At 31.8% G+C, this 22700-nt stretch overlaps 3 protein-coding genes and 1 long non-coding RNA gene across 4 annotated transcripts; 1 reads left to right on the top strand and 3 right to left on the bottom strand.

The window, feature by feature from the left end:
* Nucleotides 1-230: 230 nt before the first annotated feature.
* Nucleotides 231-2154, bottom strand: LOC105132582 (chalcone synthase 1-like). The gene is made up of 2 exons (XM_011036153.1): nt 1877-2154; nt 231-1425 (listed from the first exon to the last, which is right to left on the bottom strand). The coding sequence occupies exons 1-2, from the start codon at nt 2052-2054 to the stop codon at nt 428-430; spliced, it is 1176 nt and encodes a 391-aa protein (XP_011034455.1). The 5' UTR covers nt 2055-2154; the 3' UTR covers nt 231-427.
* On the top strand, nt 409-9686 carry LOC105132583 (uncharacterized). The gene is made up of 2 exons (XR_843600.1): nt 409-480; nt 9580-9686. It is a non-coding gene; the product is annotated as an uncharacterized LOC105132583 (long non-coding RNA).
* Nucleotides 9323-11745, bottom strand: LOC105132584 (chalcone synthase 1-like). Its single transcript, XM_011036155.1, has 2 exons — nt 11407-11745; nt 9323-10524 (listed from the first exon to the last, which is right to left on the bottom strand). The coding sequence occupies exons 1-2, from the start codon at nt 11582-11584 to the stop codon at nt 9530-9532; spliced, it is 1173 nt and encodes a 390-aa protein (XP_011034457.1). The 5' UTR covers nt 11585-11745; the 3' UTR covers nt 9323-9529.
* A 3792-nt stretch (nt 11746-15537) lies between these two features.
* Nucleotides 15538-21141, bottom strand: LOC105132581 (dihydroxy-acid dehydratase, chloroplastic-like). The gene is made up of 14 exons (XM_011036152.1): nt 20457-21141; nt 19707-19778; nt 19498-19545; nt 18844-18998; nt 18569-18763; nt 18391-18502; nt 18158-18227; nt 18001-18059; nt 17772-17895; nt 17583-17653; nt 16828-16929; nt 16446-16526; nt 16072-16230; nt 15538-15992 (listed from the first exon to the last, which is right to left on the bottom strand). Exons 1-14 carry the CDS (start codon nt 20991-20993, stop codon nt 15942-15944), a joined length of 1836 nt encoding a protein of 611 aa, XP_011034454.1. The 5' UTR covers nt 20994-21141; the 3' UTR covers nt 15538-15941.
* Nucleotides 21142-22700: the final 1559 nt, after the last annotated feature.

Genomic DNA, 22700 nt, shown 5'->3' with positions numbered 1-22700 from the left:
CTTTGATTAATCAATGCTGTGTGATTCGAAGGGAATATTAGAAAGAGATCCTTCCTTGGAATATGCATGCTTCCAAATTCCCAACATGCACTGAGGTTTTATTCTCAACACTGGAATCCTAGGTTAACAGCACTACAGGCACGCTGTCTCTTCGAGGCGACATGATAAGAAATATAGGTTTTGATTTGTAGTACCGGTGGTACGATCATAAAATTAACTGTTCACAGAGCTTTTCAAATACAATTTATTATGAAGGTAAAGCAAGACACAACAATTTTGATCTCTTCCACACTTCTGGCTCTCTCAGAAGAGAGAAAGCTCGAATAAAAAAGGTACGGAGGGAAAAGAAAATAAAACCAAATTGAAGAAAAACAGTGCCGTGAAGGTTGAAATGCACGGTGACCTTGTAAATCAACAGAAGCAGCTTCTAAATTGCGGCAGGCAGACTGTGGAGCACCACAGTCTCAACAGTAAGCCCAGGCCCAAACCCGAAAAGGACGCCCCATTCCAATCCTTCTCCAGTAGATTTAAGCCCATCCTCGGCAGATTTCTTCCTCATCTCGTCCAAAATAAAGAGCACACATGCACTGGACATGTTACCGTAGTCGGCCAGTACTTGTCGAGTGGCTCGCAGTTTTTCAGGTTTAAGCTCCAACTTAGCCTCCACCTGGTCCAGGATTGCAGGTCCACCAGGGTGCGCAATCCAGAAAAGGGAGTTCCAATCCGAGATGCCCAAGGGCTTGAAAGCCTCGGTCAGACTCTTTTCGACGTTCTTTGAAATAAGCCCAGGTACATCCTTGAGCAGGTGAAATGTAAGCCCAACTTCACGAAGATGTCCATCTATAGCCCCATCACTGTCGGGTAGAATAGTCTGGGCTGCAGACACCAGCTCAAACAAAGGCTTCTCGATCGCGGGCACAGGGTCCGCGCCTATTATGATAGCAGCCGCGCCGTCGCCGAACAACGCTTGACCCACAAGGCTATCGAGGTGGGTGTCACTAGGGCCACGAAATGTCACTGCTGTTATTTCTGAGCACACGACTAGCACGCGAGCACCTTTATTGTTCTCGGCAAGGTCTTTAGCTAGACGAAGCACCGTCCCGCCAGCAAAACAACCTTGCTGGTACATCATGAAACGTTTTACCGATGGGCGGAGACCCAAGAGCTTAGTGAGTTGATAGTCAGCCCCGGGCATGTCAACACCACTGGTTGTGCAAAAGACCAAATGGGTTATTTTGGACTTGGGCTGGCCCCATTCCTTGATGGCTTTGACAGCTGCTTCTTTGCCCAACTTTGGGACCTCCACCACCACCATGTCTTGCCTAGCATCCAATGAAGGTGCCATGTATTCGCATACACTAGGATTTTCTTTCAAGATCTCCTCGGTCAAGTGCATGTATCTCTTCTTGATCATGGATTTCTCGCCTGAAATACATGGCAAAATAAAATTTCATAAATATCTAGCACGACAAGCAGGACATCGCTGGTTTTTCTTTCAAGGATGGAATATTAAAGTGCAATAACGCCCCAAAATTACCAAAGGCCAAGATAATTTTTTTATAGGAAATGTTTTTCACTCATCACTAATTCACATATATTTGGACAAATTTTATTTTCACGAGTATTCCTCAAGAAAGGGCACGCGATTTAGCCATCTAAATTAATTCCACGATGCTCCCGATCCTATATATCATTTCCAAAATCTATGGAGGAATCCTTGGCGGGTAACTAGATTCTCAGAACTGAATTATGGGACATGATCTAGCAGCTGTAAGAACAAGCAAGGCGATGAAATTATCTCTAAAGAAAAATGATCATGAAGTAATATCTGTGTAATGGAAATGCCAATAGCTTAATGATCACAAGTCAGTCTTACACATTCGCTTGAACTTTTCTTTAAGCTCCACCTTATGCTCGCTGTTTGTGATCCGAAAATAGTAGTCAGGATAGGTGCATTGATCAACACAATTCGGAGGGGTTGATGTTCCAATGGCCAAGATGGTGGCAGGGCCCTCTGCCCTCTGCGCCTTCCGAATTTCATCAACGGTCACCATTATTTTTTTCGGTGGAAAAGATTACAAAGAAATTAAATCACACGAATCACCACAACAGTAGCCTAGCTAGGTAGCTGCTGCGAGAGCTAGATAGGATGCGTTTGAGAAGTTCGAAGAGAATGTGGCTTTTATATAGAGTAAAAGCACAGATAGCGCGAGGTTAGCTGGGATCTTGTTCCAACTACAAGTATAAAGAAGGGTTAGCTGAGATGCTCACGTGCTTTATAAATGCCTTTCTAACCAGTCTACCAGTGACTCCATATTGAATGCTGGCTGTAATGGCACATCACAGCTTACGGAAAGTTTCAGGGTGACAAGAATATTATTATTTAGTATTTCTCACATTTTTTTGGCATGGCATGTGACGTGATGTGGATTTTCTTGGCATTTAGCTATCAAAAATTGGCTTAAGGTGCAAGAATAGCCCCTTATTATGCATCAATTTTGACAAATGAACTCTAGCAAAGAAAGATTTGGTCACATCCCATGCTGTATATATAGAATTTTATTAATCAACCCAATTGAATAAAATTTTGAAAAATTGAACACTAAATAAAATTCTATATGTACAACAACTAATATATCTCAAAGGATCTTGATTTTTAGAGAAATCTTAATGGAAATTATTTATATGTGTAGGAATTAGGAAGTAAAAAAAGTAATAATTTATTTTGAAAAAATTATAGATCTTTAGGGGAAAAAGTAAAACAATCAACCATCATTTTTTTTTTGAAAAATCTAAGAAATAAGAAAAAATATTTTTTTGAAAAAACTTAAATTAGCAAGTTTTTTTAAGAAATGAGAAAATTTCAAAATGCTAAGAGAAAGATTGTGGAAATGGCCATCTATTAATTTTCTATCCTTCTTGAGTTTCTTACTGCAAGAGGCCCAAGTGATTAAGCCTTGGCAGGTAAGTGGAAGTGGTTGTGCTTAAGGTTATTTGCAATCAGTTTTGTATTTTAAAAATATTTAAATGTAAACTTTATTTTATATATTTTAAATTAATTTCTTTAATTTTTTAGATTATTTTAATATATTGATATAAAAAATAAATTTTTAAAAATAAAAAATATTATTTTAATATATTTATAAAAAAAATACTTTAAAAAATAATTACAATCCTATTATTAAATACCCCCATCACGAGGAAAGTCTTGCATAATCTTTGTCGGCAAGGTCTTATAGGTGAACAAACTATAGACATATCATGAATTCCTGGGCGAATTTATGCTTTGGTCTATGGCCGTGGTGCGCAAGCAACATCCCTTCCCTAATGATTAGTTATATGATCCACGCGATGTCGTGAGTTAATTTTTTTATATAAAAAATATCTAAAAAATTAAAATCTAAAAATATTAAGTATTTATATAAAGTTATAACCAAGAGTCTTGGGTTTGACTGCAACACCTGATTTAAGAGTAATATTTATAATATTAATAATAATATTAAACTTGTATGGCCCAAGTTTAGGTGGGTCTGACTGCAATAATAGACCTAATAGCCTTGGATATGAATCTAGTTGTAAAGTTGTGTAATAAAAATATGATAATTAAAAAAAAAAATAAAGAAAAAGAAAAAAAAATCTAAATTAATTGGGTTAACCATTCAAAACAGATTAACCCGTTAAACCTTGGATTCCTGTAGTGAAAATTTGATAACTAAAAAGAAAAATAAATTGACGCGTTAACCAGAATTAATTGGGTTAACCCGTCAAACCAAGTTAACACGTCACACCCGGAATCCGTGTCATAAAAGTTTGATAACTAAATAAAAAAAATTAAACATTAACAAACTAAATTAAATGAAAAAAATTAATTAAAAAAAGAAAAAAATTATAAAAAGAAAGAAACTAATAAAGAAAAAGAAAAGAAAAAAGTCTAAATCAACTGGTATAACCTATCAAACCCAAAATACATGTCATGAAAGTTTGATAAATAAATAAAAAAAATTAACACCAACAAAATAATAAAAAATTAATTAAAAAAAGTATCAGCCTTTTCACTGTAAACTGCACTATGCAGTTCATAGTGAACGGGAAAAAAAAAACAATTTAAAGGCATCATCCTTTTTATTGTGAATTGCATACAGTATTAAAAGATAAAATCGAAAGAAAAAAACTAATGTGAAAAAAGAAAAAAATCTGAATTAACTGGGTTAACCTGTCAAACCTGGAATTTATGTCATGAAAATGTGATAATTAAATAAAAAAAAGATTTAATATTAATGAACTAAATAAAAAAGATTAATTAAAAAGGAAAAAGCAAGGATAAAAAAAGCTACAAGAAGAAAAAAACTAATGAAGAAAAAAAATCTAAATCAACTGGGTTAATCTGTCAAAAACCAGATTAACCCATCAAACCTGGGACCTTTGTCATGAAAGTCTGATAATTAAATAACAAAAAAAATAATATTAAAAAACTATAAACAAAAAAATAAACTAAATACATAAGTTTTTTCGTTGTGGATTGCGCGATGCAGTCCACAGTAAAAGACTTAAAAAGGGAAAAAAAAGAAGGAAAAAACAAAGACATACATCACGGATTAATTTTTTTTTCTTGCATAAAAATATCAAAAAAATACTAAGATCCAAGAGTGTTAGGTCTTTCTGCAAAGATATACTCAAAAGTCTTGGGTTTAGCTACAACACTTGACCCAATAGTAATATTTATAATAGTAATAATAATATTAAACTTACATGACTCAAGTTTAAGGAATCTGCCTACAACAGCGGACTCTAGAGCATTGGATGTGAGTCTAGCTGCAAGGTCGTGTCATAAAAGTATAATAATTAAATAAATTAATAAAAAAACCGATAAAAAAAAACTAATGAATAAAAAGAAAATTTTTTGAATTAACTGGGTTAACCGTTTAAACCAAGTTAATATGTCAGACCTGATATTTACTTCATAAAAAAATGATAATTAAATAAAAAAAATTAACTAGTTAATCTAGAATTAACTTGGTTAACCCTTCAAACCCAGGATAGGTATAATGAAAGTCTAATAATTAAATAAAAAAAATTAACATTAAAAAACTAAACTAAAAAAAAAAACTAATTAAAAAGAAAAAAATTCAGGTTAACTTGTCAAATCACTTTAACCAGTTAAACTCGGAATCTTTATCATGAAAATCTGATAACTAAATAAATAAAAAATCAACATTAACAAGCTAAATTAAACAAAAAAAATTCATCAAAATAAAAAACACAAAAAAAAGCAAAAAAAAAACCATAAAGGCATACAAAACAAAAAATAATTAAAATAAAAAAAGAAGACAACTCATGTTTTTTAGTATATCTTATTATAATAATAATAATAATAATAATAATAATAATAATAGAAAAAGTCAAAAAAGTACGGGGAAACTTATATTATCATAATTATAATATAATAATATAATAATAATAGAAAAAATTTAAAAGGTATGGGACAGTACTGAGTATTGATTAATTATAGCTCGTAAAGATAATAGTTGTAAATCTATACAACTCAGAAGCTCGATTCAATAAATATCACACGCAATAGTATACAACCTTTTCCTCCTCTTTCTTCTGCTGTCTTTTTTTAATAAACTATATTGGTCTTGATTATTTTTTATTTGCTGACTTTAAGAACTTTTAATTAAGTACAATTATCTAAACTGTGTTAATTTTTCTGTTTTTTGATTATGTATTTTTTAACTCTGACCATTTCAAATTTAGTGCACTAGTAATGAAATCTCTTCTCTGCTTGACAAAGATTTTAATAGAGTTTTGAAAAAGTAAGTACATTAAAACCAATAAAATAAAAAGAAAATAAATAAACTTAATTAAGAAAAAGTGAGAATTAGTATACCAACAATAACCTTCTAACACTGGTCTCAAAAGATATAATTGGTAAGTGATCCCAATAAATTAGAACCTATAAGCACAAGATAATACTTGCTCCTGTTTATTGGAATAGATAAAGTTACTCCAAATAGCATAAAGGAGTATTATATTTTTAGATTTTTTTTTCCAATAAAAATTTACTGTGAAGTGTAGTTAAAATTGCATTTTATTCTAATTATAATTTTAAGTGTTGAGTTAATCAACATATACCATAATTTTTAATGGATATAACTAAAAACTCTCTCTTGAAACCTTGTTTATGAAAAGATTATAATTTATAGCTTTTCTAAAATTTAATTTTTAAAAAATATAATCACAAAAACTATTACATTATCAAACATATGTTAATAATAATACAAAAAGAAAATGTGACTTGGTTAGAGAAAGATGCATAGTAAAAAAAATTAAATGTGGGTGGATGTAAAAAATTAAATTTTATTAACAAAAGCTAAGAGGACATTGAAAAACACTATAGACACTTATTTGCATTATTTACCAGAATAGTATAATGATGCCTTTTCCTTTCATAAAAAGTCAAATGCCTTGATCTTGGGTGTTGAAATTTTTCGAGAGCCTATTAGTAATTAACGAATTGATTAGGGTTACATATTTTTTTCAAGTATAGTAAAATGACCGAATTCCTATTAAATTCAATATTTTTGGAACTGAAAAGAAAGGAAATTTATGCATTTTCAGCCTTTCAAACACATTAAAATAACAATTTACCATTGAAATAAAAAAATAAAACATGTGTCCACGAGCATGAAGGGTTATGCAGGCTTTTTCATAGATTAAACATTCTATTAATAGGAAAAAGGTGCAGGCATGTGGGAGGCACTCATGCACTGTAGACAAAGTATGTGATGGCTCCCAACAGTAGACAATACTTTTTTACTGTTTTGCTAGAATTATTGTCATGTCTTTCTACTTTTGCGGTGCGTATTGGTATTGGTGGGGTGATTGATAACTGATGAGTTATTTTTTTTCTCCCTCCTCCTCTAAAAATTACTATCTCACCCTCTTTATAGTTGGTATTTCATTTTTAATCCCTATTTTTTAATTTTTAATTTTTATTCTTGGCCTTTCTACAAAAGGCTTTTTTGTTTTGATTTTTATCATTCAATCACAATTTATTATATATTATTTTTTCAATTTCATCTTCATTCTTTTGACTTTTTTTTGGGTTTTTGCTAAATTGATTTTTATTTTCAATTTTACCCTTCAATGAAAATTTTGTTTGTATATCTTATTTCAAATTTGATCCTCATTTTTTTTGGTTAAATTGATTTTTCTTTTAAGTCTCACATTTCAATCAAAGATCAAAATTATTTTGTATTTTAATTTTGATCTTTGTTCTTTTATTTTCTATTTTTTTTTGTCTTAAGTCGGTTTATGTAATTGAAATTCTTTTTTTAATTTTATCATTTAATATTTAATTGATTATGAATTGGGTTTTGTGGTTTTTTTAGATAGGATGTTTTCGATGTAGAGACCTAAATCACAAATTTAAAAAGTTAACACAAGTTGACATTGTTTTATTTTTTTTAAAAATGATCTTTGTGATTTTTATTGTTTTCTTTTCTATCGAGTTATTTTGATTTTATAACTTAGACCATGAGTTTGATGGAACAACCTGAGTTGGCTCAACCTTACTTATCGAAGTTACGAGTTTTTCATGCTAACTCCATTTGAATCAGATCAATTGTTTTAGGGATTTTTTTCACCTAATTTTATCTTTCTGTATTTAATGGGATATAATTGAGCTATATCGTTTTTTCCTTTGAAAAAATATTTTATTCTCAAATTATCGTGATCATTTTTTTTTAATTTGGTCTATATATTGTTGTTGCTAATATTTTTATCTCATAATTAAAATAAAACCAAACCTGATTCTATTAGGTTGGTGACCTAAATTTTATGACCGGAAAACTTACTTTAGAACATTTGTATGTTTGCCTTTCAACAAAGTAATCCTTATCTCTTAACTTGAGTCTCTAGTTTCATATATTAGCATGATTTAAGTTAGTTCTTGTTTTTAGGTCCTTCATATATATATATATGTGTGTGTGTGTGTGTGTGTCAATTTTATCATTCGAAATTGGATTTTTATGTCTTGAGCTTCGTTATTTATCCCACTTTCCTTTCTGTGAGTTTATCCTAGGTGGAATGATTGAGTTAACCCGGGTTGATTAAGGGTTTTATTAAATTAATTTTATTTTTTAATTTTATCATTTAACATTGAATTATTAATTTTTGAGCTTTTTGATTTTTTGATTTTTTTTCTTATGTTGTGTTGTCATCTCGAGTGCATATTAATCAAGTTAACTCGAATTAACTCAGTTTTTTTTTTCTAGCGTTTCTTTTTGCTTGACATTGGCCTTTAAGAAAAAAATTAATTTTTTTTAATCTCTATCTCATATCACAGGTCAAAAATTTATCAAGTTAACTCATGTTGATTGAAGGTGTTTTCTTTGATGTTATGTTTTTGAATTTTTTTTTTTGAATTTTATTATTTAACTTTGGGTTATTGTGCCTCAAGTTTGATGATTTTTTAACTTTTTTTCCTACGAGGTTATTTCGATGTCATATTCTATATCACGCATTATTTAAATAGATTTATTTTAACTTAAGTTATCATCACTTAAATATGATTTTTTATATTAAAAAATCTATGACTCAGCCTATAATATAGCGCAGAAGCTACTTATCTAATATAAAAGAAAAGAGGATAAAGAGTAACTATTAAACATAATTTATCTTTTCAAAAAATTAAAAAAGCAATTCACTAGAGTACCATTTGATATATAAGAAGATATATAAACTATCTAATATTCTTATATATAAGCTATCTAATTAATATTTGTAAGTTGTGTACGTAAGCCTATTCTAAATTGTGTTTAAAAATTTGTATAATATTTGATTAATCATTTTAAGTTACAGGTGGATTTCTGTAACGCATGAGTCCAATGGAAAGTTAATTATTATAAAATAAATTAATTCGAGATGATTTTATTTATAAATTTACCATTAAGATAAATATTAGGTGGATTGGTGGTATTGTTTCCGAAAAATATAATTCATTGAATGAAGGGATCAGTAAATCCAATGATAAGAATTTCCTGGAAAGAAATATATTGGCAAGGTAAGCATTATGTTCATAACAATCTTTACCTCTGTCAGTGTTACCAAAGAGAGAGAATAAAACTACCCTTGTAACGCATTTACAAAACCCTCTTTAACAAAGATTGCAAGCACTTTCCTTCTGTAAAATATCCTCTCCGGATCACATGATTAGATTATCTAACCTGAAATTTAATTAAAATGCATCTTTATATATATCTTTATATATATATATATATATATATATATATTTGAGTGGATACACAATGCTTAATGGATATAATATAAAAATTAACATTTTTTATTCTATAAATAACAGTTAAAATATAAAAACAGTAGAAACTCGATCCACAAATAGCATTGACATCCCAACACGTGCTATAGAAAAGGAGATAATTTTTAAAAGAAACGAAGAACAGACCAGTAAAATAAAAAGGCCATGGAAGTGGAAATGCACGGTGACCATGTAAATCAACAGTCGCAGATTCTAGATAGTAGCCACACTATGGAGCACTACAGTCTCAACAGTAAGACCAGGCCCAAACCCGAAAAGGACGCCCCATTCCAACCCTTCTCCAGTAGATTTAAGCCCATCCTCGGCAGATTTCTTCCTCATCTCGTCCAAAATAAAGAGCACACATGCACTGGACATGTTACCGTAGTCGGCCAGTACTTGTCGAGTGGCTCGCAGTTTTTCAGGTTTAAGCTCCAACTTAGCCTCCACCTGGTCCAGGATTGCAGGTCCACCAGGGTGCGCAATCCAGAAAAGGGAGTTCCAATCCGAGATGCCCAAGGGCTTGAAAGCCTCGGTCAGACTCTTTTCGACGTTCTTTGAAATAAGCCCAGGTACATCCTTGAGCAGGTGAAATGTAAGCCCAACTTCACGAAGATGTCCATCTATAGCCCCATCACTGTCGGGTAGAATAGTCTGGGCTGCAGACACCAGCTCAAACAAAGGCTTCTCGATCGCGGGCACAGGGTCCGCGCCTATTATGATAGCAGCCGCGCCGTCACCAAACAACGCTTGTCCAACAAGGCTATCGAGGTGGGTGTCACTAGGGCCACGAAATGTCACTGCTGTTATTTCTGAGCACACGACTAGCACGCGAGCACCTTTATTGTTCTCGGCAAGGTCTTTAGCTAGACGAAGCACCGTCCCGCCAGCAAAACAACCTTGCTGGTACATCATGAAACGTTTTACCGATGGGCGGAGACCCAAGAGCTTAGTGAGTTGATAGTCAGCCCCGGGCATGTCAACACCACTGGTTGTGCAAAAAACCAAGTGGGTTATTTTGGACTTGGGCTGACCCCATTCCTTGATGGCCTTAGCAGCTGCTTCTTTGCCTAACTTTGGGACCTCCACCACCACCATGTCTTGCCTAGCATCCAATGAAGGTGCCCTGTATTCGCATATACTAGGATTTTCTTTCAAGATCTCCTCAGTCAAGTGCATGTATCTCTTCTTGATCATGGATTTCTCGCCTGAAATACATGGCAAAATAAAAATAAAGGATATGATCAGCCGTTGCACCCTTCAATACGCAGAATTAGAGCATCCATGAATTTATGGAGTTTTATTTAGTAATTTAAAAAAAAATTGGAAAAAATCCGTGTAGATAACGCCAAAAATTACTAGGGACAGTGACTTTTTTCCCTCTTCAATATATATAGAAAATACTATTCGCTTATATATTAGTTAGTTTAACAAACTAGAGAGCATCTGTTCTAATTCAATTTTGGCAATTCTACTTTCATAGCAATAACGACATACTGTTTTAGATATCTTTGAGGATATTAATTAGCTCCTACAAAACTTCATTTCCAAAAATCCATGTAGAAACCTTCGGCGAGTATATAACTTAAAGTTAATTAAATAAATAGGTAAAAAATAGCTATAATATAAACCAAATATAGATATTATGTGGTATTGCGATCTAACTATATTTAAAAAAAAAAAATTAGCTTTAATTTTTTTTGGATCGTTTTAATGTGTTAATGTTAAAAATTAATTTTAAAAAATAAAAATATTATTTTAATGTATTTCTAAATAATTTTTTTTTAAAAAATAACTTCCACTAGACTCTTAAATAATCTCATAGAAAATATCAATTGTTGCTTTAATAACAAAACACCTGATCCCAATTATTCATATAAATATTTTACAATATCAATTAAGACATATTATGGTATAAAATTTGATGATATGCTACACTTGCCAGAAGCAAGATTATATATACGTGTGTGGGTGTCATGGAAAATCTTTGGAAATTTATCAAACGGAAATCCTCAAACAAACATATAATTAAGCATGGAATTTAAATACCGAGGTGGTGTTGTTAGCTAAATATAAGTTATAAGGCTTACACATGCGCTTGAACTTCTCTTTAAGCTCGACCTTATGCTCACTGTTTGTGATACGAAAGTAGTAGTCAGGGTACGTGCTTTGATCAACGCAATTTGGAGGGGTTGATGTTCCGATAGCCAAGATCGCGGCAGGGCCCTCGGCCCGTTGAGCCTTCCGAACTTCGTCGACGGTCACCATACTGATCTTTTCTTGGCCGGATTAGAACAAGAAAATTATCCCAAAGGGATAAATATTAAGCTCCGAGAAGAACCCTAGCTAGATATTGGTTTAATTATGGCGACGTGGGAGCTGCTATTCAAGAGAGTTAGCTAACAGAAATACTATACCTCGTAAAGCAGAGTGTGGTCGGTATAAATAAGAGAATGAGAGGAGAGAGTGAGCTGGGGGTAGGTGATGCACGTGAATAACCGAAATTTTTTATGATCAAGTTCAAGAAATGAGGGCAGGTTGGCACGTGACAAGTGGGAGTTTGGTACGTTTGACGATGATCAAGCCTCCACGCAATGTGGAGTTTTGCTATTATTTACATCGTATTTGTTTTTATATTTTAAATTTTTAAAAAATAATATATATTTTTTATTTTTTATTTAAATTAATATTTTTTTATAAAATGATATTAAAAATAATTTTTAAAAAATATTATTTTAAAATAAAAAACATTTTAAAAAATAATCTCAACAACACTCCTAATCATATTCTAATCATCACAGATGGCCCACCAAGAGTTTCTATAATGCCATGATAAATGGTTGTGAGCGTGACATCTGCCACTCTGAGCTGATGAAATAAATGGAGATTTGACACAGAATTATCCTTGCCTTGCGTGCCCTCGATTAATTAAACAGTGCTCCTGTTCAGGAAATAAAATCTGAATTTTCATAAAAGCAGCCCTTCATGAGGGGTAGCATAGAGATTGTGCAATACAGTATTGATTACGGTGGGGATAAAGGATAGAATAAATAAGGTATACGTATTAATTTAATGGATTTATTATACATAAAACTGAAAGAGGTATAATTGTAATTCGTTTGATTTTTTTCACTGTAGTGATTATAAAATGTTGTTTCATTCGTTGGCTACTTGGTTAAATTAAGATTTTATATATTTTTATTAACATGTTTAATTTTTTACCATATTTTATTATATATAAATATTAAAATTTTAATTTATTATTACATTTTTCACTTAATATCAAAAAACACATTAATAATATTTACACATAAATTTTTTTATTGAAAAAAATTATTCTAAACAAATTAATATTTTATTTTTTTATATTTATTAATATAAACGATTCTCGATATATTTAATTAAATGCAAATTTATATTTATTAATATAAAAGATTCTCGATATATTTAATTAAATGCAAATATTTTTTATTTATAATTAATTTTTTTAATATCTTTAAAAATCTTTTATATTTATGTTTTTTACTAAAAAATTGTTGAATAACATGAGTAAAATAACTAGTTTTAATCATTTGATTTGGTTCAAGAGTGCTTTAATTAAATGTAATTGTACTAGATAGGTGATAGCATCTAACAAGCATGCACGTTGTTAATAAAAATTAAATTAATTGAAAACTAAATAATTGAGGAAAACATATCTCATCAACACTGGTTTCGGTCTACCTGCGGGCTGACTAGTAAGTAATGTTTTTATTAGGTCTTAACACCAAATTTGCAACAACCGCTAACTCGTTATCGAGAATACCAGTGGCTCGTGTTGCGTTGTGGACGGATTCCAAAATAATTTTTAATGTAAAAAAAGAAAAGAAAAGAGTGCATTATTCCTCCTTCATGATGTTTTAGTATATGGTAGTTTTTTTAAGAAAAATTTGGTCGTTCTTTTATTTTTTTACTACAAATAATGTTCTATTTCGCAAAATTCATCTTCAGTTTATCATCAAAATATTCATTTATATTTTAAATATACAAGAGAATACAAGTTAAAAAAATCAATATATAAAACCATGTTAATATAACTAAAACTACAAATAAAAAAGTTAAATAATAATAAAAATAAAGTGTTCTAAACAACACTATTCCTCCTCCCATATATTTAGCATATTTTATAATGGAGTGGGATTCCTTTATCTCATCCTTAATCACCGCATATAATTTGTCATTAGCGCCTTAACCCTTTTTTTTTAAAAAAAGAAACGTAATTTAAAAAGCAAAAAGCAAGTGTAAATTTAATGTCTTAACCCTTTTTTAAATAAAAAAGAAACGTAGTTTAAAAAGCAAAAAGCAAGTGTAAATTTTAATTTGTTTTTTTAGATTTATATATTCTCCCAATTTCACTCTAATAACTCTCTTGTATTGTTGTTCCAAGCAAGCCTTATTGTTGTTTGGTTTTTTTCATTTTTCACTTAAATTTCTGGGTTTGTTCTCTAGATATTACTAGTTTGAGTTTTACGGCTACTAGAGGTTTACATGGTCATTAATTTTAGGACCTATAAAATTAGTCAAGGTGCTCACAAACTGATCCAGACACTTTTATTAATCTAAAAAAAAATCTTAAGGATAAAAATTTTAGTCAGAGTGAAATTAATTAGATTCTAGATTTACTCTTTAAAGATCATCAATTCAAGTTTTATAAATTTCATGATCATTTAAAATTTATATAATTTTTAACATCAAGGTTTATATAATTAATTAAAATATGTATAAACTGACTTGAATATTTATATTAATCTAAATAAAAAATTCCTCAATAAAAAGGAATTGAAATATGAGCCGAGTTGAAATTCTAAATTTTACCTCCAAATCTGTGTTGTATGTGATTCTGAATTTTCCTAATATTACCTAGTCTTGGAAAATAAATTTGGTTAATATTCTATACATAAAAAATAAAAACATGATTAAACAAAGACAAAAAAAAAAATATTTATAAAATAATTTTTAAGTAAATTTTATATAAAAAAATATATTTATAAAATAATTTTTAAGTAAATTTTGTAACATGAAATATATAGACGAATATATTAGTCTGCATTCCACAACAAATGAATAATAATTTTTATTTAAATAAAAAAAAAATATAAAACATGATTTTAATACTGATTTGACTATAGAACCAAATTCTATAATATTCTTTTAACTAATAAATAAAAAGGATAACATCCTCTGGATGCTATAATATTGTCCACAATATAATAAATCTTTATCCACAGCATTTACACACTGTTTTTCATACACTTTTCAAAATATATTACAATAAGTCACCATTTTGTTTTTGGTGACATAGTAACTCTACGTTATTCAAAAGTGACAGAAACAACAAAATATTGAGATTTTGATTGAGAAGGTAAAACAAATCTTTTTGTTTCAATTGTTTATGATCATCACTGTATAATTAAAAATCACTACCAAAAAATATAGAAAAAAACAAGAACATGCTTGATTAAAGTAACAAATAATTAGAGTTGATTTTCTTCTTTCTTTTTGCCGGGGGCATTAATTTGCTGTAACCAACCTTGCTTGCTAACTCTTGAAGAGGAGGCCAAATTTGCCTGAACAGACTATCCAATCCCATTGTAGAGAACTACAAGTTTTTGTTCCTATTCTGAGAATATTTCATTCTTTTTTTGCTCCAAGGCATAGAGGCTAGAGAATTTTATAGAAATAATCCCTTCGAAGTAATTATATTGCAATTAAGGACATATTGGATATGCCTTTCTGTGATTAGACGATATTATTGATAATTGGACTTTTTTAACAGTTCTACAAGTTTTAGCCTGTCATCCTCTTTTCGTAAATAAGAAAAGAAATGATTCTTAAAATCTTGCTTAATTAAATCCCCCAATCATCAAGAGTAAAGACTATTTTCATATAAGCTGAAAAATCCCTCAGAGGTTAAAAAAAAGAAGCACGAGTGGTTTTAACCGATAATTCAAAACATGGTATTTGCTTTCCAGTTAATACCTAGATCGAAGAAACACTCAGATAAAAATCAATCACTCATAAACATTATTGGAATTCACTGCCACTGTAATCTTTCCTGTGAACTAGACATGTTTCAGGTCGAGAGTGATCAAATCAAGGCCTCAACTGTTGATAAACATGGTCAAGTGTAATCTGGTGTAGGGAGCAACATGTACGTATCATCAACTACAGTTTTGGCAGTAGAATACAGACATGACCATGCAGTGCACTCAACATTCCAATGAAACAAATGTGGAGAGTTCCATTGCCATGCAGTGACATGTTCAAAGCTCATGTTTTATCAACAGAACGTCCGATGAGATTAACCCCACAATTCATACAACTGCAAATCCATTGTATCAGGGAAAGATTACAAGAGACTTGAAGACAGAGATGGAAAAATAAAAACACAACAATCAAAGAAAATCTCACTACCCTGGAAGACAAATTTCACAAAAACACTGGTTCTTCCATCAAGAAATAGCAGTGTAGTTGTAGGCGGCCAAATAGATAGCACGAAATTAAGCACCCACAATGTAGCAGTGTGGCAGGCATATGTTTGACCTTCTGTCACACTCAAATAGTTCCCGGAATCATGTCTTCTCTGCTATTCATCTGTTACACATCCCTTTGAAGAAGATTGTACATTCTTGATATACTGGAATGAATGAGAATATTGAGTAAAGACCTTCAAAATGTAGGAAAAATATATATCATTGAGATACACTCTCCATTACCTTGTATAAAACCCCTCGGGTGGCCTTGTATGGAGGTGGAGTCCAATTTTTTCTTCTCTCTTCCAATTCCATGTCTGTTAATTGAACATCTAATCTCTTCTCCCGGACATCAACGTTAATGATATCCCCATTTCTAATGAGACCAATCGGACCACCTTCCTGGAAATAACAAAGACCTCTTAAGAATATTTTCAAGCATTTATTATTATTATTATTATTATTATTATTATTATTATTATTATAATGAAGTCTTGTGCAATTTCACTTATTTTGATCATACATGTAAAATAACCAGAAGTAATAAAATACAAGCGTTCAATCAATAAAGAGGGATTCAAGAGAATGCAGCTCAAGAATTAGAAAAGAAAAGGCACCTGTGCTTCAGGGCTTATGTGACCAACAACAAATCCATGTGAACCTCCTGAAAATCTACCATCAGTCAACAATGCACAATCCTGAAAAAGAAACCATCATGTCAAAGCAAGAATGCTAGCATCATCAACAAGGTAAATCAATTAGCTCTGGAGAACCTGTTTAAAGTGAAGATGAATGCAAATGTGTATCTCGAGTCTAAGTTTATTGTTGCTATGATCACTCAAACAAGTGACTGATTGTGCTTTCACAAGATCGCCATGCATTTATTTCTTTTTGTGATGTCATATAATTCTGAAAAATCATGAAATCCTATGATTCAAGTCAATTCTGGCTACGGAAGACCAGCAACTACAAGGAAAACTTAGGTTCATATAACTGTACCTTCCCAAGACCTGCTCCCATTATTGCACTGGTTGGTGTTAGCATTTCAGGCATGCCCGGTCCTCCTTTTGGCCCCTCTCCTCTAATAACTATTACTTTTCCCTGAGATGTAACAAAACCAAAAATTAGATATGCTATTCCACTAGAAAACAAGCCCCAGAACATCATACCAACAAACATTAAGGATGAAACTAGGATAACATTTCAAGGAGGTAGAAGATGCCACATAGGAACATAACTGCAAACACAAACTCAAGGTCATATATAGTCAGAGAAAATCGGGAACTTATTATAGCCTGAAGGTGCAATTTGGGGGTGAAAGATCTTCCAAAAGAAAATGCATCAACAATGAAATTCAAGAATAATAGTTAAAATCAAAGCTCTCTTCACAGTCATGTTATGTATTTTTTTAAATAACTTGAGGTAACAAAGCTTTGAAACTCATGATGGAACATGTCAAAGCCTCTAGCTGTATAATGATAGGTTACAAAACTGCAAGGAAAGGCCTTCATGTTTTTAATTGATAAAAATAAATTTTCTATTTGTGACTGCTTTTGCTTATTTACTAAAAATCAAATATCGAGGTAATTCCGCTTCAATACATATCCTATACACAAATGCAGAATTATAGACTACACATGCAATCAATCCTATGAAGTACCAGCATCCCTCTCAAGGTATCACACTTTTTTGCAGGAAAATACAACACAATGCACAGCTGACCTGAAGGGACAAGAATGCATAAAAATGCTCACCTTAAAACTCATGGGATCTTCTGAGATAGCTGCAATCATAGATTCCTCTCCCTCAAATACAAGTGCGGGACCTGGAGAACAGTGAATGTTCCATTACATTAATGTTTGCAGTGGATTCAATCATGACTAAAAAGTGCAGTTGTACATCTGACATCAACAAATCAAAGTACATAACAAAATATTTATTACCAGAGAAATATAACCCTTCTTTTCCAGTAATTTTAGCCACAGAACCTTCTGGTGCAAGATTTCCACGTAATATTTGGAGATGACCTGTTTTCTTAATGGGGTTATCCAGTGACTTTATTATGTCCTGGAAAACAGAAGAAAGTGAACATACAGTCAATTATTGTCACGAAACACACTGCTTTCTTAACAGAGAATGATGAGAATAAAAACAAAGAAAACAACATTCCACCTGCCCCTCAGACAATGGTGGACAATTTCGCACATTTTCAGCCAAAGTCTTCCCAGTGACTAAAGAGAAATAAGTCGTGTTAAAATTATCAAATACAAAACCACTTCCAGAAAAAAATTAATAAATGCAAACTTTTCAATATAACCAAACTTTGTACCAGTCAAACAGTCCCCGTCAAGGAAACCATGCTCCAAAAGGTAGCGAAGGACAGCTGGTGTTCCCCCAATCTATCAAGGAATTTACGCACAAGAAAACAAAGAGAGAAGGATGCTAAACAAATTGAGTTCAGCAATCTCTATAAATGTGTCATGTACAACAAATATTGCAAGGCACAGTGCTGCATTGATAACCATAGAATAATCCAAACAGTTATGAATGAAAAATTCTGACCTTATGCACATCCTCCATGACATATTTTCCACTAGGCTTCAGATCTGCAAGGAATGGAACTTCATCACTGACCTTCTGGAAATCATCAAGGGTCAACTCCAATCCAACAGACCTGCCAAGTTCTCGTGTCATTGCCATAAAATGCAATTACTATTGGAATAAAAGAGGATCTACCGACCTTGCGATCGCAATTAAGTGTAACACAGCATTAGTAGAGCCACCTAGTGCCATGACAATAACCATTGCATTACGTAGTGACTTGCGAGTGATAATGTCTCGTGGTTTCAAGTCCATCTTTAATAGTTCTAGCAGATATTTTCCAGCTAAACGGCACTCATCCAACTTCAATTGGTTTTCAGCAGGTATTGAGGAGCTGCAAGGAAAAAATAAAGAGTGCGTAAAAAATTGCTTACACACCCAAATCCAACTGTTTCTGCGAGGATACATTTCTACCTGTAAGGAAGAGACATTCCCAAGGCTTCAATAGCAGAAGCCATGGTGTTAGCTGTATACATTCCACCACATGCCCCTGCTCCAGGGCAGGAATTACGAATCACATTTTTTCTTTCATCATCGTTTATAGATCCACTTACATACTCTCCATAAACCTAGTAGGAAAAAAAATGAAAAACAAAAAAGAGAGGAAATTGACAAAAAATAGATTTTCTATTTCTAACACGAAAAATGTTAATGTTTTGGTTAGACTCATTGCTTAAAAAGAAATAGTTTATCAAAAAGAAAAAAGAACAAATGCAAGCAATCCAAAACTATGATTCAACAGCAGAGTTGCAGCTAACATAGCAATCTCAAATGTGAAGCATACACCTTCAAGCATTTTAATTCTCATATCAAATACACTTCCTTCCCCAAATATGAAGCATCACATACTATATTTTTAACAAACATGAACCTAAAGCATTTATTAATATAATAAGAAAAGGAGGCGGTTGGCTTGGCTTATTTGCCAATCATGCCACAGGCATATTTTTGCATATTTAAGATAAAAAAAGACCAAACATAAGAACAATGAATTGTCTCACAAAACGTATCACAACCAGCACATTCTGCAGGCCTAACAATATCAAAACAACAAAGCAGTTTGCGTACCTGAAATGCAGATACTATATCATAAGCATGGCCATTGAAGTGACCAGGCTGCAAAGGAGAAAGATTTTTAAATGAGGTTTGTAGCATTGAAAAAATCCTAGCTCAAAATATAAAGTGGAAATGGATTCAAATTATATCAGCATTTTCTGTAGGCCAAAAAAATAAAGAAGGGGAATTGGAAGAGAGAAGGTGAAGTCTCAGTCTCACACCTTGATAGTTCCACCATAAACCATAATGCTAGGTCGATTCAGCCTTCCCATTGCCATAATAGTACCTGGCATCTACAGAAATTGAAACAACTTATGAGAGTACATAGATGATAAGAGTAAGAATGGTGGACATAATCCAAGATGATAGTACTACTCTATCTTCTCGTGGTTTTGTAACAGAATTCACAATGTCGTGGAAGGCACTCCAAAGATGCATTATTATTGTTTTTCATTTTTCTTTTGTGTGTGTTGTTAAGTGCCTTCTCTAACCGTTATTTTTGGCTACGAGGAGGTTGAGGTTAACTTTATCGCCAATACAGCAAAGGAAGAACATATTTTTTTGAGACAAAAAGGAAGACTTATTGATTAGCTTTAATTTGCACCAGAAAAAAATAAATAGAGAAGAATATTAGCTTCAACATTATGGGGCTGGATATTTACAGAAATCTTGAGTGCCAAATAGTAAACAGAATACGATGCAACAAAAGCTGATATTACTAAAATTTCAAACGGTATTTTGTTATTAATGAGTCTTGCTTATTGTCATTATGGGATTCGAAATTAGCTAATTTGATTCAATTTCAAAATTTTCAGAAAAAGAAGAAGCATCACCATAGGCAACCTCACAGTAACCAATAATTAAACCCCTCGTTAGATTCATCAAAGTCCGCATTTCACTCAAAACCCACAAACCAAGAGGCCCAAATGTTGTTTCTTTAGAAGAAAAAAAAAAGAACGAGAAAAGCTTACATTTTTATCACAGCCAGGGATGGAGATATTGCCATCATACCATTGGGCACTCATAACAGTCTCGATGCTATCAGCAATCAAGTCTCTGCTTTGCAAACTGTAACACATCCCTCTAGTCCCCATTGAAATAGCGTCACTAACGCCAATGGTATTGAACCTGAAACCGACCATCCCTGCCTCTTCAACCCCTCTTTTAACAGCCTCTGATAGCTTCAACAGGTGCATGTTACAAGTATTCCCTTCATACCAAACTGAAGAGATACCTATCTGTGGCTTAGACATGTCAGCATCCGATAAACCAACCCCATGAAGGATTGCTTGAGACCCACCTTGGGACTTGGGCTCAGTAATGCGTGAACTGTACTTGTTTAGCTTTTGTCCAACTGTGGTTGTTGCCTGTGATGGTTCAACGGCGACAGATTGAGCTTTGACGCGCAGAGAATGGGGAGGGAGGCGGGTGGGGAAGTGGGGTTGTGTGGGGAATGACATCTGGGGTTTCGGTGGAGTAGCTCGTGGGGAAATGAAGGCGGATTGCATGGTGGCGCGTGGAATGAGAGAGGGAAAGAGAAGAGGTGTTTAAATGATCAGGATGGAGAGCACTTACGCCGGTTGCGCTACGGGTAGCTTAAAACCCATAAATCATTGGATGAAAGGACTGCTCCACAGCAAAAACAAACACGTTATACTCTTTATCTGTTTGTGGTGGGGTCTACTAGGGCTTAGGGTTTTTGAAAGTAGTTGCCGGCTTGGGCAGTTAATTGTAACTTAGTCATTATAGTTCATCAAAACTAACTATTTAGTCTCTATATTATAAATATATAAATAACCCCTTGATCAGTGTTAATCATCCTCAATTTAGTTATTTCTTGTTAAGAACTACCTTATATTCTCAATCGAATTTTATAAATTGGGATCCTCTCGTGTTTCTAGGAGAAAAGGAATATAACTTTCATGTTTATTAAATCTAAATCATTGGATTTAAATTTAATCACAATGATTTAATGTATAATAAAAATAAATTAAATCCTCATTAATTATTATTTTTGCTTAATTTAAAATTAATGTTGAGATTTGAAACATGATTAATTATGTTATTAAGTGAACATAAAATATCCACATCGTTTATCATCAGATCCATCTCTTTTCTTCTTCTTTATTTTTTTTAAATTGAAAAATAAAATAAGTTGTCATGGATTTGAAAATTTAGAAGGGAAGGATAATTCTAATATAGTGATTAATAATTTATTGGTTTTATAAAACTAATAATTTTTTGGTGGTGGGAAGTTTTTAAATTTTAGGATAAGAGTGAAGTTTTTTTTTAAATTAAAAAATATGCTGGAAATTTATGGATGGAATTTTTCATGTTGTATTCTTCTTTGATTTGTTGTTTTTAATTTATTTATAGCCGCTGGAAAAGATAGTAAAGAGAAAGAAATGTGAGAGTGAGAAGGAATATAGGGTTTGTAGGTATTTATTCACCTTTCTTTCCTGAAATGTCCTCGATCTGATGTCGGAATTCCCATCATGTCCTCGTCCTTGCTTGTAGATCAAGAACTGCAGGTTGCTTTTCCCTAGAAAGGGTAAATATCTTTTCAGTTATTGATATTTGATTATAGTTATTTTAAAGTATTTTTAAAATATTAAAATAATATTTATTTAATTTTTAATAATTTTAATGTGTTAATATAAAAGGTAAAATAAATTTTAAAAAATATTTTTAATATATTTTTAAATAAAAATACTTTATAAAAAAACAAATACTCTTAGGCTTGATCCTGGGCCTGGGCCTGATCAACTGCTATTTATTGGTTTGGACTTAACCTAAGCTGGGCCCATTATATTGCTATTATCAGCCAAACCTGAACGTAGAAAGATTGAAGGATCGGTTGAGTGCATGGAAATTATCTATTACTGCGATTTGATTTTCGATTTTTACTAATATCAACAAGTAATTAAGAAATTAATTAATTTTTTTGATTGATCTTCTAATCAAGTTTTATTTGTCCTGTTACTTTCAAAGTTTCAAAGTTTCTTTTTAATAACTAGAGCAATAATAACAATTCATCTCTTCAATTAAGTGCTCATTCTGTAATTTGATTTTGATGCTTTTAATTGGATTTTATCAATGAAAAAAATAATTTTTTTTATTGAATTTCTTTCTCTCGTATTCAATATTAAAAAAAAATATTTTTTTTTTTGTTTTAGATTGATGATTTATTTCACATATTTCTTAAATTAAAAAAT

This window comes from Populus euphratica, unplaced genomic scaffold (assembly GCF_000495115.2).
Source record: "Populus euphratica unplaced genomic scaffold, PopEup_1.0 scaffold87.1, whole genome shotgun sequence".
NCBI classification, from domain to species: Eukaryota; Viridiplantae; Streptophyta; class Magnoliopsida; order Malpighiales; family Salicaceae; genus Populus; species Populus euphratica.
Note: the sequence above shows the minus strand (reverse complement) of the source record. Positions and strands in the feature narration are given on the sequence as shown.

What these genes read in the sequence shown, in the direction of transcription:
- LOC105132581 (XM_011036152.1), bottom strand. Translation starts at nt 20,993, where the DNA reads ATGCAATCCGCCTTCATTTCCCCACGAGCTACTCCACCGAAACCCCAG. An exon ending in TCCCTGGCTGTGATAAAAAT is followed by an intron (nt 19,779 to 20,456) that starts GTAAGCTTTTCT and finishes CAATTTCTGTAG; the next exon opens with ATGCCAGGTACTATTATGGC. An exon ending in TTTATGGTGGAACTATCAAG is followed by an intron (nt 19,546 to 19,706) that starts GTGTGAGACTGA and finishes TCTCCTTTGCAG; the next exon opens with CCTGGTCACTTCAATGGCCA.
- LOC105132582 (XM_011036153.1), bottom strand. Translation starts at nt 2,054, where the DNA reads ATGGTGACCGTTGATGAAATTCGGAAGGCGCAGAGGGCAGAGGGCCCT. An exon ending in AGAAAAGTTCAAGCGAATGT is followed by an intron (nt 1,426 to 1,876) that starts GTAAGACTGACT and finishes CATGTATTTCAG; the next exon opens with GCGAGAAATCCATGATCAAG.
- LOC105132584 (XM_011036155.1), bottom strand. Translation starts at nt 11,584, where the DNA reads ATGGTGACCGTCGACGAAGTTCGGAAGGCTCAACGGGCCGAGGGCCCT. An exon ending in AGAGAAGTTCAAGCGCATGT is followed by an intron (nt 10,525 to 11,406) that starts GTAAGCCTTATA and finishes CATGTATTTCAG; the next exon opens with GCGAGAAATCCATGATCAAG.